Here is a 14,109-nt window from a genome sequence, read left to right on the forward strand (position 1 = left end):
TTCTTCACCTGCATGAACTATGATCAGTCACGACTCCATTACTGTTGTATCATGTGACCATCAGGATGGTAGAAGGTGAACTAGATGGATCTTGGTCTTTTTTTGTCCAGCTCCACAAACAGTCACAGAATCATAGAAAGATTACAGCACTGAAGGCCATTCGGCCCATCGAGTCCGTGCCGGCTCTCTGCAACAGCAATCCAGCTGGTCCCACTCCCCCAACCTTTCCCTGTAGCCCTGCAAATTTTTTCCTTTCAAGTACTTATCCAGTTCCCTTTTGAAGGCCATGATTAAATCTGCCTCCTCCTCCCCCTCCAGAACCCTCTGGTTCTTGACCCTTCCGCCAATGGGAACAGTTTCTCTCGATCCACTCTGTTTAGACCCTTCATGATTTTGAACACCTCTATCAAATCTCCTCCCAACCGTCTCTGTTCCAAGGAGAACAACCCCAGCTTCTCCAGTCTATCCACGTAACTGAAGTCCCTCATCCCTGGAATCATTCTAGTAAATCTTTTCTGCACCCTCTCTAAGGCCTTCACATCCTTCCTAAAGTGCGGTGCCCAGAACTGGACACAATACTCCAGTTGTGGTCGAACCAGTGTTTTATAAAGGTTCATCATGACTTCCTTGCTTTTGTACTCTATGTCTCTATTTGTAAAGCCCAGGATCCCGTATGATTTTTTAACCACTTTCTCAACCTGCCCTGTCACTTTCAATGATTTGTGCACATACACCCCCAAATCTCTCTGTTCCTTTACCCCTTTTAGAATTGTGCCCTCTAGTTTATATTGCCTCTCCTCGTTCTTCCTACCAAAATGCATCACTTTGTATTTTTCTGCATTAAATTTCATCTGCCACGTGTCCGCCCATTCACCAGCCTGTCTATATCCTCTTGAAGTCTATCACTATCCTCCTCACTGTTCTCTACACTTCCAAGTTTCGTGTCATCCGCAAATTTGGAAATTGTGCCCTGTACACCCAAGTCCAAGTCATTAATATATATCAGGAAAAGCAGTGATCCCAGCACCGACCCCTGGGGAACACCACTGTACACCTCCCTCCAGTCCGCAAAACAACCGTTCACCACTACTCTGTTTCCTGTCTCTTAGCCAATTCTGTATCCATGTTGCTACTGCCCCCTTTATTCCAAAGGCTGCAATCTTGATGACAAGCCTATTATGTGGCACTTTATCAAACACCTTTTGAAAGTCCATATACATCACATCAACTGGTTGCCCTCATCTACCCTCTCTGTTATCTCAACAAAAAACTCAATTTGCCTCCAACGAGTAAAGCTCCCTCCACACTGTCCCGTCAAACACTCCCAGGGCAGGTACAGCACGGGTTAGCTACAGAGTAAAGCTCCCTCTACACTGTCCCATCAAACACTCCCAGGGCAGGTACAGCACGGGTTAGCTACAGAGTAAAGCTCCCTCTACACTGTCCCATCAAACACTCCCAGGGCAGGTACAGCACGGGTTAGATACAGTAAAGCTCCCTCTACACTGTCCCGTCAAACACTCCCAGGGCAGGTACAGCACGGGTTAGCTACAGAGTAAAGCTCCCTCTACACTGTCCCATCAAACACTCCCAGGGCAGGTACAGCACGGGTTAGATACAGAGTAAAGCTCTCTCTACACTGTCCCATCAAACACTCCCAGGGCAGGTACAGCACGGGTGAGATACAGAGTAAAGCTCCCTCTACACCGTCCCATCAAACACTCCCAGGGCAGGTACAGGTTTAGATACAGAGTAAAGCTCTCTCTACACTGTCCCATCAAACACTCCCAGGGCAGGTACAGCACGGGTTAGATACAGAGTAAAGCTCTCTCTACACTGTCCCATCAAACACTCCCAGGGCAGGTACAGCACGGGTGAGATACAGAGTAAAGCTCCCTCTACACCGTCCCATCAAACACTCCCAGGGCAGGTACAGGGTTAGATACAGAGTAAAGCTCCCTCTACACTGTCCCGTCAAACACTCCCAGGGCAGGTACAGCACGGGTTAGCTACAGAGTAAAGCTCCCTCTACACTGTCCCATCAAACACTCCCAGGGCAGGTACAGCACGGGTTAGATACAGAGTAAAGCTCCCTCTACACCGTCCCATCAAACACTCCCAGGGCAGGTACAGGTTTAGATACAGAGTAAAGCTCTCTCTACACTGTCCCATCAAACACCCCCAGGGCAGGTACAGCACGGGTTAGATACAGAGTAAAGCTCCCTCTACACTGTCCCATCAAACACTCCCAGGGCAGGTACAGGGTTAGATACAGAGTAAAGCTCCCTCTGCACTGTCCCATCAAACACTCCCAGGGCAGGTACAGCACGGGTTAGATACAGAGTAAAGCTCTCTCTACACTGTCCCATCAAACACTCCCAGGGCAGGTACAGCACGGGTGAGATACAGAGTAAAGCTCCCTCTACACTGTCCCATCAAACACTCCCAGGGCAGGTACAGGGTTAGATACAGAGTAAAGCTCCCTCTACACTGTCCCATCAAACACTCCCAGGGCAGGTACAGGGTTAGATACAGAGTAAAGCTCCCTCTGCACTGTCCCATCAAACACTCCCAGGACAGGTACAGAGTTAGATACAGAGTAAAGCTCCCTCTACACTGTCCCATCAAACACTCCCAGGGCAGGTACAGGGTTAGATACAGAGTAAAGCTCCCTCTACACTGTCCCATCAAACACTCCCAGGACAGGTACAGAGTTAGATACAGAGTAAAGCTCCATCTACACTGTCCCATCAAACACTCCCAGGGCAGGTACAGGGTTAGATACAGAGTAAAGCTCCCTCTACACTGTCCCATAAACGTGCCTCACTCCCAGCCTGACAAGGTCCCTGGGCCTGAATGTCGCACTGTTTCCAGGTCCCACTCCTGTGAGCTCTGTGAGTGAGATTGCTGAATGAAGGAGGGTTTTTTGGTGTGGACCAGTGTCCACTGGGAAGTGGACGGAGACTGTTCAAACCCTCTCACATCGGAACCTTAGAGCCAAGGGACAGAGGCTGGGCTAGAACCACAATCTCTGTGCCACACCACAATACCACTCTTTAACTGCTAAGGGTTACAGTAATGTAGTGGTTATGTTTACTGGATTAATAATCCAGAGAACACGAGTTCATATCCCACCCCGGGCAGTTTGACAATTTAAATTTGGTTTTAAACAATCTGGAAATAAAAAGCCGGTCTCAGGAACGTCGTAAAAACCCATCTGGTTCATTAATGTCCTTTAGGGAAGGAAACCTGCCGTCCTTACCCGGTCTGGGCCAATCTGTGACTCCAGACCCACACCAACGCGGTTGACTCTTAACCTCCCTCTGAAATGACCCAGTAAATCACTCAGTTTATCAAACCTCGACAAAGAATGATTTGCAGAGGTTCAAGAAGGCGGCCCCCCATCACCCCCACCATCACCCCCCCATCACCCCCACCCCCACCATCACCCCCCCCCATCACCATCACCCCCACCATCACCCCCACCCCCCCCATCACCCCCACCCTCACCATCACCCCCACCATCACCCCCCCATCACCCCCACCATCACCCCCCCATCACCCCCACCCCCACCATCACCCCCACCCCCCCATCACCCCCACCCCCCCATCACCCCCACCACCCCCATCACCCCCACCCCCCCCCATCACCCCCACCCCCACCATCACCCCCCCATCACCACCGCCACCACCCTCCCCCATCACCCCCACCCCCACCATCACCCCCCCATCACCCCCACCCCCACCATCACCCCCACCCCCACCATCACCCCCCCCATCACCCCCACCCCCCCCATCACCCCCCCATCACCACCGCCCCCACCCTCCCCCATCACCCCCACCATCACCCCCCCACCACCATCACCCGCACCCCCACCCCCCATCACCATCACCACCACCATCACCCCCCTCTCACCATCACCACCGCCCCCACCCTCCCACCATCACCACCGCCCCCACCCTCTCACCATCACCACCGCCCCCACACCCACATCACCATCACCCCCACCATCACCCGCACCCCCACGCCCCCACCATCACCTCCCCCATTACCATCACCCCCACACCCCCACCCCCCCGTCACCATCACCCCCTCCCCCACCCTCCATCACCCCCACCCCCACCCCCACCCTCCATCACCATCACCCCCACCCCCACCCCCACCCCCACCCTCCATCACCATCACCCCCCGTCACCATCACCCCCACCCCCACCCTCCATCACCCCCACCCCCACCACCATCACCATCACCCCCACCCCCACCCTCCATCACCCCCACCCCCCCACCCCCACTCCCCATCACCATCACCACCGCCCCCACCCCACCCCCACCCCCCCTACCCCCACCCCCACCGCCCCCCGCACCTTCTCAGGGTATGTAGGGATGGGCAATGAACGCCGGTCTGGGAGGTGGACTGGGACTTTGCCCAGACTCATCTCACCTCGCCCACATCCCGAGAATGGGTAGAGAACGAGCTGGCCGGAGGGAGATGGGCTGCGGTGACGCGAGGTCGTTCACCGCGGATTATCTCTGTGGAGGAGCGATTCTGCCACTCGCCATCTCTCTGACGCGGGACGACGCTACCCCCCCCGGGAGGGTGGTATGGTGGCAGGGACGGGTGCCTCACCGCCAGGCGCCTCACCACACCTCCGCGCTCGGGAGCGAGCGCCGGACGACCGATTTCAACTCACGCGTCCTTCTTGGCGTTAACGTTTCGAACCAGCAAGGTGCACCCGAAGGGGAGGGCGTCCATATCTTCGGTGGCTGTACAGTGAGCCTTTCCTGCTTTCACCAAGGCGGCGCACGTGGCCTCTGCCTCGCTGGGAGCCTGTCGCGGGCAAAGGAGAGAAATCAACAGGGAGGCCCCCACAACGGCCACAGCACGCGCAACGCCGACCCTGTAACCTCGACTCCCTCGCCCCTGACTCCATCCCCCCTCCCCTCGGGCTCAGGGAGGGAGAACCTTCACCACTCGGACTGCAGCGGTTTCAAGAAGAAGAAGGCGGCTCACCGCCACCTTAGAGAGAGTTATAGAGTTATACAGCACGGATAGAGGCCCTTCGGCCCATCGTGTCCGCGCCGGCCATCAAGCCCTGTCTACTCTAATCCCATATTCCAGCATTTGGTCCGTAGCCTTGTATGCTATGGCATTTCAAGTGCTCATCCAAATGCTTCTTGAATGTTGTGAGGGTTCCTGCCTCCACAACCCTCTCAGGCAGTGAGTTCCAGACTCCAACCACCCTCTGGGTGAAAAAGTTCTTTCTCAAATCCCCTCTAAACCTCCCGCCTTTTACCTTGAATCTATGTCCCCTTGTTATAGAACCCTCAACGAAGGGAAAAAGCTCCTTAGTATCCATCCTATCTGTGCCCCTCATAATTTTGTACACCTCAATCATGTCCCCCCTCAGCCTCCTCTGCTCCAAGGAAAATAAACCCAATCTTCCCAGTCTCTCTTCATAGCTGAAGCGCTCCAGCCCTGGTAACATCCTGGTGAATCTCCTCTGCACCCTCTCCAAAGCGATCACATCCTTCCTGTAGTGCGGCGACCAGAACTGCACACAGTACTCCAGCTGTGGCCTAACCAGTGTTTTATACAGCTCCATCATAACCTCCTTGCTCTTATATTCTATGCCTCGGCTAATAAAGGCAAGTATCCCATATGCCTTCTTTACCACCTTATCTACCTGTTCCGCCGCCTTCAGGGATCTGTGAACTTGCACACCAAGATCCCTCTGACCCTCTGTCTTGCCTAGGGTCCTCCCATTCATTGTGTATTCCCTTGCCTTGTTAGTCCCTCCAAAGTGCATCACCTCGCACTTTTCCGGGTTAAATTCCATTTGCCACTGTTCCGCCCATCTGACCAACCCATCTATATCGTCCTGCAGACTGAGGCTATCCTCCTCGCTATTTACCACCCTACCAATCTTTGTATCATCAGCGAACTTACTGATCATACCTTTTACATTCATATCCAAGTCATTAATGTAGACCACAAACAGCAAGGGCCCCAGCACCGATCCCTGTGGTACCCCACTGGCCACAGGCTTCCAGTCACAAAAACAACCTTCGACCATCACCCTCTGCCTTCTGCCACTAAGCCAGTTTTGTATCCAAAGTGCCAAGGCACCCTGGACCTTCTCAAGGGGCAACTCGGGATGGGCAATAAATGCCGGCCTCGCCAGCGACGCCCGCACCCCCAGAATAAATACTAAAAAACCAAATCTGTTCACGACCTTGGTGTCTTGTTCGTCCATTATTAGGAACAGCAGGAGGCCATTCAGCCCCTCGAGCCAGTTCCACCGTTCAGTCAGATCATGGCCGATCTGTTCCTCAGCTCCATCTCCCTCGATACCCTGAACCCCCCAAAAAAAATCTATCGGTCTCAGTCTTGAAAGCTCCAATTGGACCCCCAGCCTCGACAGCTTTTTGGGGGAGAGAGTTCCTGATTCCCACTCCCCTTTCTGTGAAGAAATACTTCCTGACATCACCCCTGAACGGCCGAGCTCTAATTTTAAGATTGTTCGGACTCTCCCACCAGAGGAAATAGTTTCTCTCTATCCACCCTATCATTTTAAACCCCTTGATTAGATCACTCCTCAACCTTCTAAACTCAAACCTGACCTCATAATTTAACCCTTTAGCCATGACAGCAGCCAATTTGCGCACAGCGAGATCCCACAAACAGCAACGTGATAATGATCAGATAATCTGTTTTTGGTGATGTTGGTTGAGGGATAAACTATTGGCCCCAGGACCCCGGGGAGAACTCCCCCGCCCCTGCTCTTCTTCAAAATGGCAGATGTGGAATCTTTTACCTGAGAGGGCACACAGGGTGCCTCGGTTTAATTTATCATCAGAAAGACGGCACCTCCCACAGTGCAGCGCTCCCTCAGTACTGACCCTCCGACAGTGCAGCGCTCCCTCAGTACTGACCCTCCGACAGTGCGGCGCTCCCTCAGTACTGACCCTCCGACAGTGCGGCGCTCCCTCAGTACTGACCCTCCGACAGTGCGGCGCTCCCTCAGTACTGACCCTCCGACAGTGCTGCGCTCCCTCAGTACTGACCCTCCGACAGTGCAGCGCTCCCTCAGTACTGACCCTCCGACAGTGCGGCGCTCCCTCAGTACTGACCCTCCGACAGTGCGGCGCTCCCTCAGTACTGACCCTCCGACAGTGCAGCGCTCCCTCAGTACTGACCCTCCGACAGTGCAGCGCTCCCTCAGTACCGACCCTCCGACGGTGTGGCGCTCCCTCAGTACTGACCCCCCGACGCTCCCTCAGTACTGACCCTCCGACAGTGCAGCGCTCCCTCAGTACTGACCCCCCGACGCTCCCTCAGTACTGACCCTCCGATGGTGTGGCGCTCCCTCAGTACTGACCCTCCGATGGTGTGGCGCTCCCTCAGTACTGACCCCCCGACGCTCCCTCAGTACTGACCCTCCGACAGTGCAGCGCTCCCTCAGTACTGCCCCCCCAAGCTCCCTCAGTACTGACCCTCCGATGGTGCGGCGCTCCCTCAGTACTGACCCTCCGACAGTGCGGCGCTCCCTCAGTACTGACCCTCCGACAGTGCAGCACTCCCTCAGTACTGACCCTCCGACAGTGCGGCGTTCCCTCAGTACTGACCCTCCGACAGTGCGGCGCTCCCTCAGTACTGACCCTCCGACAGTGCGGCACTCCCTCAGTACTGACCCTCCGACAGTGCGGCGCTCCCTCAGTACTGACCCTCCGACAGTGCGGCGCTCCCTCAGTACTGACCCTCCGACAGTGCAGCACTCCCTCAGTACTGACCCTCCGATGGTGCGGCGCTCCCTCAGTACTGACCCTCCGACAGTGCGGCGCTCCCTCAGTACTGACCCTCCGACAGTGCAGCGCTCCCTCAGTACTGACCCTCCGACAGTGCAGCACTCCCTCAGTACTGACCCTCCGACAGTGCAGCACTCCCTCAGTACTGACCCTCCGACAGTGCGGTGCTCCCTCAGTACTGCCCCTCCGACAGTGCGGTGCTCCCTCAGTACTGACCCTCCGACAGTGCAGCGCTCCCTCAGTCCTGACCCTCCGACAGTGCAGCGCTCCCTCAGTACTGACCCTCCGACAGTGCAGCGCTCCCTCAGTACTGACCCTCCGACAGTGCAGCGCTCCCTCAGTACTGACCCTCCGACAGTGCGGTGCTCCCTCAGTACTGACCCTCCGACAGTGCGGTGCTCCCTCAGTACTGCCCCTCCGACAGTGCGGCGCTCCCTCAGTACTGCCCCTCCGACAGTGCGGTGCTCCCTCAGTACTGACCCTCCGACAGTGCAGCGCTCCCTCAGTCCTGACCCTCCGACAGTGCAGCGCTCCCTCAGTACTGACCCTCCGACAGTGCAGCGCTCCCTCAGTACTGACCCTCCGACAGTGCAGCGCTCCCTCAGTACTGACCCTCCGACAGTGCGGTGCTCCCTCAGTACTGACCCTCCGACAGTGCGGTGCTCCCTCAGTACTGACCCTCCGACAGTGCGGTGCTCCCTCAGTACTGACCCTCCGACAGTGCGGCGCTCCCTCAGTACTGCATTGGGAGTGTCAGCCTGGATTATGTGCTCAAGTCTCTGGAGTGGGATTGAACCCACAACCTTCTGACTCAGAGGCGAGCATGGTATCTACTGAGCCACAGTTGACACTGGCAACTACTGTGCAGTTGGGCTGACTGTGTAAGATTAGGTAGTTAATGTACAATTATAGCAGATTAGGTATTCTACATATAATCAGCACACGCTTATAGAAATTATAGGAGGCATCAACCTATAAGCAGCTTTCTCTTATAAGAAATATGAAATAGCTAGGAAATCCATAGACTGATCAAGTTGGAACCTGTCCATAATGATTAACAAGCAGCCCTACAACCCTCCCTATCTCTGGAACCTCCTCCAGCCCTACAACCCTCCCTATCTCTGGAACCTCCTCCAGCCCTACAACCCTCGCTATCTCTGGAACCTCCTCCAGCCCTACAACCCTCCCTATCTCTGGAACCTCCTCCAGCCCTACAACCCTCGCTATCTCTGGAACCTCCTCCAGCCCTACACCCCTCCCCATCTCTGGAACCTCCTCCAGCCCTACAACCCTCCCCATCTCTGGAACCTTCTCCAGCCCCACAACCCTCCGAGATCTCTGGAACCTCCTCCAGCCCCACAACCCTCCGAGATCTCTGCTCTCCTCCAATTCTGGCCTCTTGCGCATCCACGATTTTAATCGCTCCACCATTGGCGGCCGTGCCTTCAGCTGCCTGGGCCCTAAGCTCTGGAATTCCCTCCCTAAATCCCTCCACCTCTCTACCTCTCTCTCCTCCTTTAAGACACTCCTCAAAACCTACCTCTTTGACCTGTCCTAATATCTCCTTATGTGGCCCAGTGTCAAATTTTGTTTGTTAATCGCTCCTGTGAAGCACCTTGGGACGTTTTTACTACATTACGGGCGCTACATAAATGCAAGTTGTTGTTCTATTCTGAGGCCTTGAGCAAAGTAAGATGAGTCGGACAGCTGTGAGATAGCAAGCTCAGGCTAGGTGTGCAGCAGAATAGAAGTATTTGAGCTTAGGCAGTTTTAAGTTACAGGGAACAGGGCAGGAGGTCAGAAGACAGATCGTGGGTTATGATCTCTATCCATGGGGGAAAAGGGTAATATCGTTTGGTTCTTTGTAATACTATTGCCTTAAAGATTGCATGTGTTGAGACCAGGTTGAATTCAATAAAGGAGTATTCGCAATCAACTGGTGTCAGGTCCGAACTGATCTGGCAATTGGCGACCTCGGCAGGACCTTGACAAGTCATAATCTGGATTGAGTGAAACCAAGTGCCTAGGATGGACAAGGAGCTAGACCCAGTTGATTAAGGCAGGAAAGCCATTTCTATGTCCCCTAGTCCTAGACTCCCCAACCAGCGGAAATAGTTTCCCTCCATCTACCCTCTCAGTTCCCCTTAATGTCTTGAAAACTTTGATCAAATCACCCCTTAATCTTCTAAATTCCAGGGAATATAACCCTTGTTTGTGTAATCTCTCCTCGTAATTTAACCCTTGGAGTCCAGGTATCATTCTAGTAAATCTATGCTGCACTCCCTCCAAGGCCAATATATCCTTCCTAATCATAGAATCATAGAAAGATTACAGCATGGAAGGAGGCCATTCGGCCCATCCTGGCTCTATGCAAGAGCAATCCAGCTCGTCCCACTCCCCCACCCTTTCCCCGTAGCCCTGCAAATTTTTATCTTTCAAGTACTTATCCAGCTCCTTTTTGAAGGCCATGATTGAATCTGCCTCCATCACCCCCTCAGGCAGTGCATTCCAGATCATAACCACTCGCTGTGTAAAAATGTTTTGCCTTATGTCACCTTTGCTTCTTTTGCCAATCACCTTAAATCTATGTCCTCTGGTTCTTGACCCTTCCACCAATGGGAACAGTTTCTCTCTATCTATTCTATCTAGACCATTCATGATTTTGAATACCTCGATCAAATCTCCTCTCAACCTTCTCTGTTCCAAGGAGAACAACCCCAGCTTCTCCAGTCTATCCACGTAACTGAAGTCCCTCATCCCTGGAATCATTCTAGTAAATCTTTTCTGCACCCTCTCTAAGGCCTTCACATCTTTGCTAAAGTGCGGTGCCCAGAACTGGACATAATATTCCAGTTGTGGCCGAACCAGTGTTTTATAAAGGTTCATCACAACCTCCTTGCTTTTGTACTCTATGCCTCTATTTACAAAGCCCAGGATCCCACATGCTTTTTTAACCACTTTCTCAACCTGCCCTGCCACCTTCAATGATTTGTGTACATACACCCACTGATCTCTCTGTTCCTGTACCCCTTTTAGAATTGTGCCCTCTAGTTTATATTGCCTCTCCTCGTTCTTCCTACCAAAATGCATCACTTCGCACTTTACTGCGTTAAATTTCATCTGCCACGTGTCTGCCCATTCCACCAGCCTGTCTATATCCTCTTGAAGTCTATCACTATCCTCCTCACTGTTCACTACACTTCCAAGTTTTGTGTCATCTGCAAATTTGGAAATTGTGCCCTGTACTCCCAAGTCCAAGTCATTAATATATATCCAGAAAAGGGGTACAGAATCGGCAGACATTTCGTTTCCAGGGGGTGAAGTGAGATATGGACTGGGACTCTCGACTGGATCCCCAGCATCCCCTTCCCGCTTTATGACATTACACACCTCCCATATACCATCAGAGCAGAGTGTTAGGAATTGCGCAGGAGCTAATAGTCCTTTCACAGCAGTCAGAGGCTGTAGTGGAATTATGAAAACTTTCCCTTGGTTAGACACACCAAGAGTAACGAAAGAATTAGGAACAAGAGGAAGAAATTAAAAGTCCTCAAGCCTATTACCTGGACCTTCACCACACCAGGCTCGGTGAGGACACGGACTGTGAGCTTGAGGTTTTGAATCAGTACAGTATCTGAAAATTGGCTCGAGAGAAAAAGGATAAAATGTGAAAGGCTACAGGGTTTCTGGGGACTGTCTCTTTAAAAAGCCTGTGTGAATGTTTTGTTGCCACTGGCTGCAGCTCCGTCCCCCTTCCAATGCTTGTTATGTGTTAACCCCTTTTGTGTAAGAAATCCTTTCTCCTTGGAACAGAGAAGGTTAAGGGGAGATTTGATCGAGGTGTTCAAAATCATGAAGGGTCTTGATAAGAGTAAATAAGGAGAAACTGTTTCCAGTGGCAGAAGGGTCGGTAACCAGAGGAGACGGATTTAAGGTGATCAGCAAAAGAGCCAGAGGGGAGATGGGGAAAAAGAATTACGCAGCGAGTTGTTCTGATCTGAAACGCGCTGCCTGAAAGGGCGGAGGAAGATTCAATAATAACTTTCAAAAGGGAATTGGGTAAATACTTGAAAAGGAGGAAATTGACAGGGCTATGGGGTATTTTTTAGTCATTTGTAAAGAAAGATGATGTAATCTACTTGGTATTTGCTGTTCTGTATTGTGTTAAGTTTAAGATATTGCTGAGTTAAATTAGAGTTATTGAGGTTAACTAATCTATTAAATTGCAAAAACTTTTATTTTGGCCACGGTGAAATTCTGGTTATTGTAAATTATGTGAAAAATCTCTAGTTCCGGACATGATCACAAAAAAAAGACATTTCTGAATTTCTCACCCCGCCAAGGACTCAATGATTTAAGGTGGATGAGGAGTTAATGTTGAGTGTAATTAACATGACTGGAGTTGTGCTAAGTTTCAGATCTCAGACGACTATTTCACTACAAGGCATCTTGCTTGTACTGGAACGTGACAGCCGTTAGCAACCCGACGGCATCCTCTGATCTGGTGATCGACAGTGGTCAGAAAAAAGTGACCAAGAAAGAAAGAGGGATCCGAGGATCTCTTGCCATCTCTATGGCAACGATCTGGAGCCATCTTGAGGTTGGACTGTACTAACTATCTCAGAGTTAATAACGTGAGGGATATTGAACACCCCTCAACTACAAAACGGGAATAAATGATTTAACAAAAAATTGGGGTTTCATCTGAATTGTAGGTACAAGGCCAGGAAAAATCTACTCTTTTTAAAATGAGATAGAATCATCGAATGATACAGCTCAGATGGAGGCCATTCGGCCCATCGTGCCAGTGCCGGTGAATGATTAGAAATGCTGTCCTTCCCTGACAGGAATGTGTTTAAAGTTAGTAGTGATGTTACTAATGATTTCTGCTTGTTTTAACACATTTTCAATTCCTAAGGATGCAAAACCCGGTTCTGACGGAGACCTGAAATGTTAACCCCACCTTCCTCTCTCCGCAGGGACTGCCTGACCCGCTGAGAGTTTCCAGCACGTTCTCTCTCTAATTTCAGATTACCAGCATCAGATTAGAGTAGGGTCGCCAACTCTGGTTGGACGTATTCCTGGAGGTTTCATCACATGACCTCCAGCCGCCAGCCGCCCCTCCCCCCCACACTCCCACCATTGGTCGCCCGACAGGCCCACCCTCACGGTGCCCTGCGCCCCCTCTCCCCCCCACACTCCCGCCATTGGTCGCCCGACAGGCCCACCCTCACGGTGCCCTGCGCCCCCTCTCCCCCCCACACTCCCGCCATTGGTCGCCCGACAGGCCCACCCTCACGGTGCCCTGCGCCCCCTCTCCCCCCCACACTCCCGCCATTGGTCGCCCGACAGGTCCACCCTCACGGTGCCCTGCGCCCCCTCCCCCCCCACACTCCCGCCATTGGTCGCCCGACAGGTCCACCCTCACGGTGCCCTGCGCCCCCTCTCCCCCACACTCCCGCCATTGGTCGCCCGACAGGCCCACCCTCACGGTGCCCTGCGCCCCCTCTCCCCCACACTCCCGCCATTGGTCGCCCGACAGGCCCACCCTCACGGTGCCCTGCGCCCCCTCTCCCCCCCACACTCCCGCCATTGGTCGCCCGACAGGCCCACCCTCACGGTGCCATGCCTTCCCACGGCCAATTGGAAAGCGAACAGTGTAGACGGATATTTATCACTCAACCAATATCACTAAAACAGATTATCTGGTCATTTATCACATTGCTATTTGTGGGATCTTGCTGTGCGCAAATTGGTTGCCGTGTTTCCTACATTACAACAGTGACTACACTTCAAAAGTACTTCATTGGCTGTAAAGCGCTTTGGGACGTCCTGAGGTGGTGAAAGGTGCTGTAGAAATGCAAAGTCTTTCTGTCTTTTTCTCTTTCTTTCATAAACGCCAGCATAGACTTGTTGGGCTGAATGGCCTGTTTCTGTGCTGTCCATTCTATGTAATTCTATGTATTTACCTCAATGTAAGGGACTCCAAGGAGAGTGAGGAGGCGCTGACAATCCCTCCTTCCATTTCTTGCTACAAACACTGGGCTGCAGTCGCTTCGAACAGGAGCTAATGGCACAGGAAAAGAAGAGAATGAAATGTCTTGTGATAAAATCCATTACAACAGTGACCACACTTCAAAAAGTACTTCATCGGCTGCGAATCGCTTTGGGGCATCCTGAGGTTGTGAAATACTAATCGCTTTTATCTTAACCGATAGAAATGTGAAGTAAGAAACACCGAACGCATCGCGTCCAGCTTGGAGTTTGCTGGTGAAATCTCCTCTCGGCTCTGGGTTCCAACC

At 52.5% G+C, this 14,109-nt stretch overlaps 1 protein-coding gene across 1 annotated transcript in view; it reads right to left on the reverse strand.

Annotated features, from left to right (window-relative positions):
• The window catches only part of LOC137332603 (flap endonuclease 1-like), a 75,291-nt gene that overhangs the window by 10,633 nt on the left and 50,549 nt on the right, over window positions 1-14,109 (reverse strand). The window contains 3 exon segments of the mRNA XM_067996560.1: window positions 3,263-3,323; window positions 4,693-4,829; window positions 13,777-13,874. Of these exon segments, the coding sequence (XP_067852661.1) occupies window positions 3,263-3,323; window positions 4,693-4,829; window positions 13,777-13,874 (296 nt within the window).

This window comes from Heptranchias perlo, chromosome 2 (genome assembly GCF_035084215.1).
Source record: "Heptranchias perlo isolate sHepPer1 chromosome 2, sHepPer1.hap1, whole genome shotgun sequence".
Taxonomy (NCBI): Eukaryota; Metazoa; Chordata; class Chondrichthyes; order Hexanchiformes; family Hexanchidae; genus Heptranchias; species Heptranchias perlo.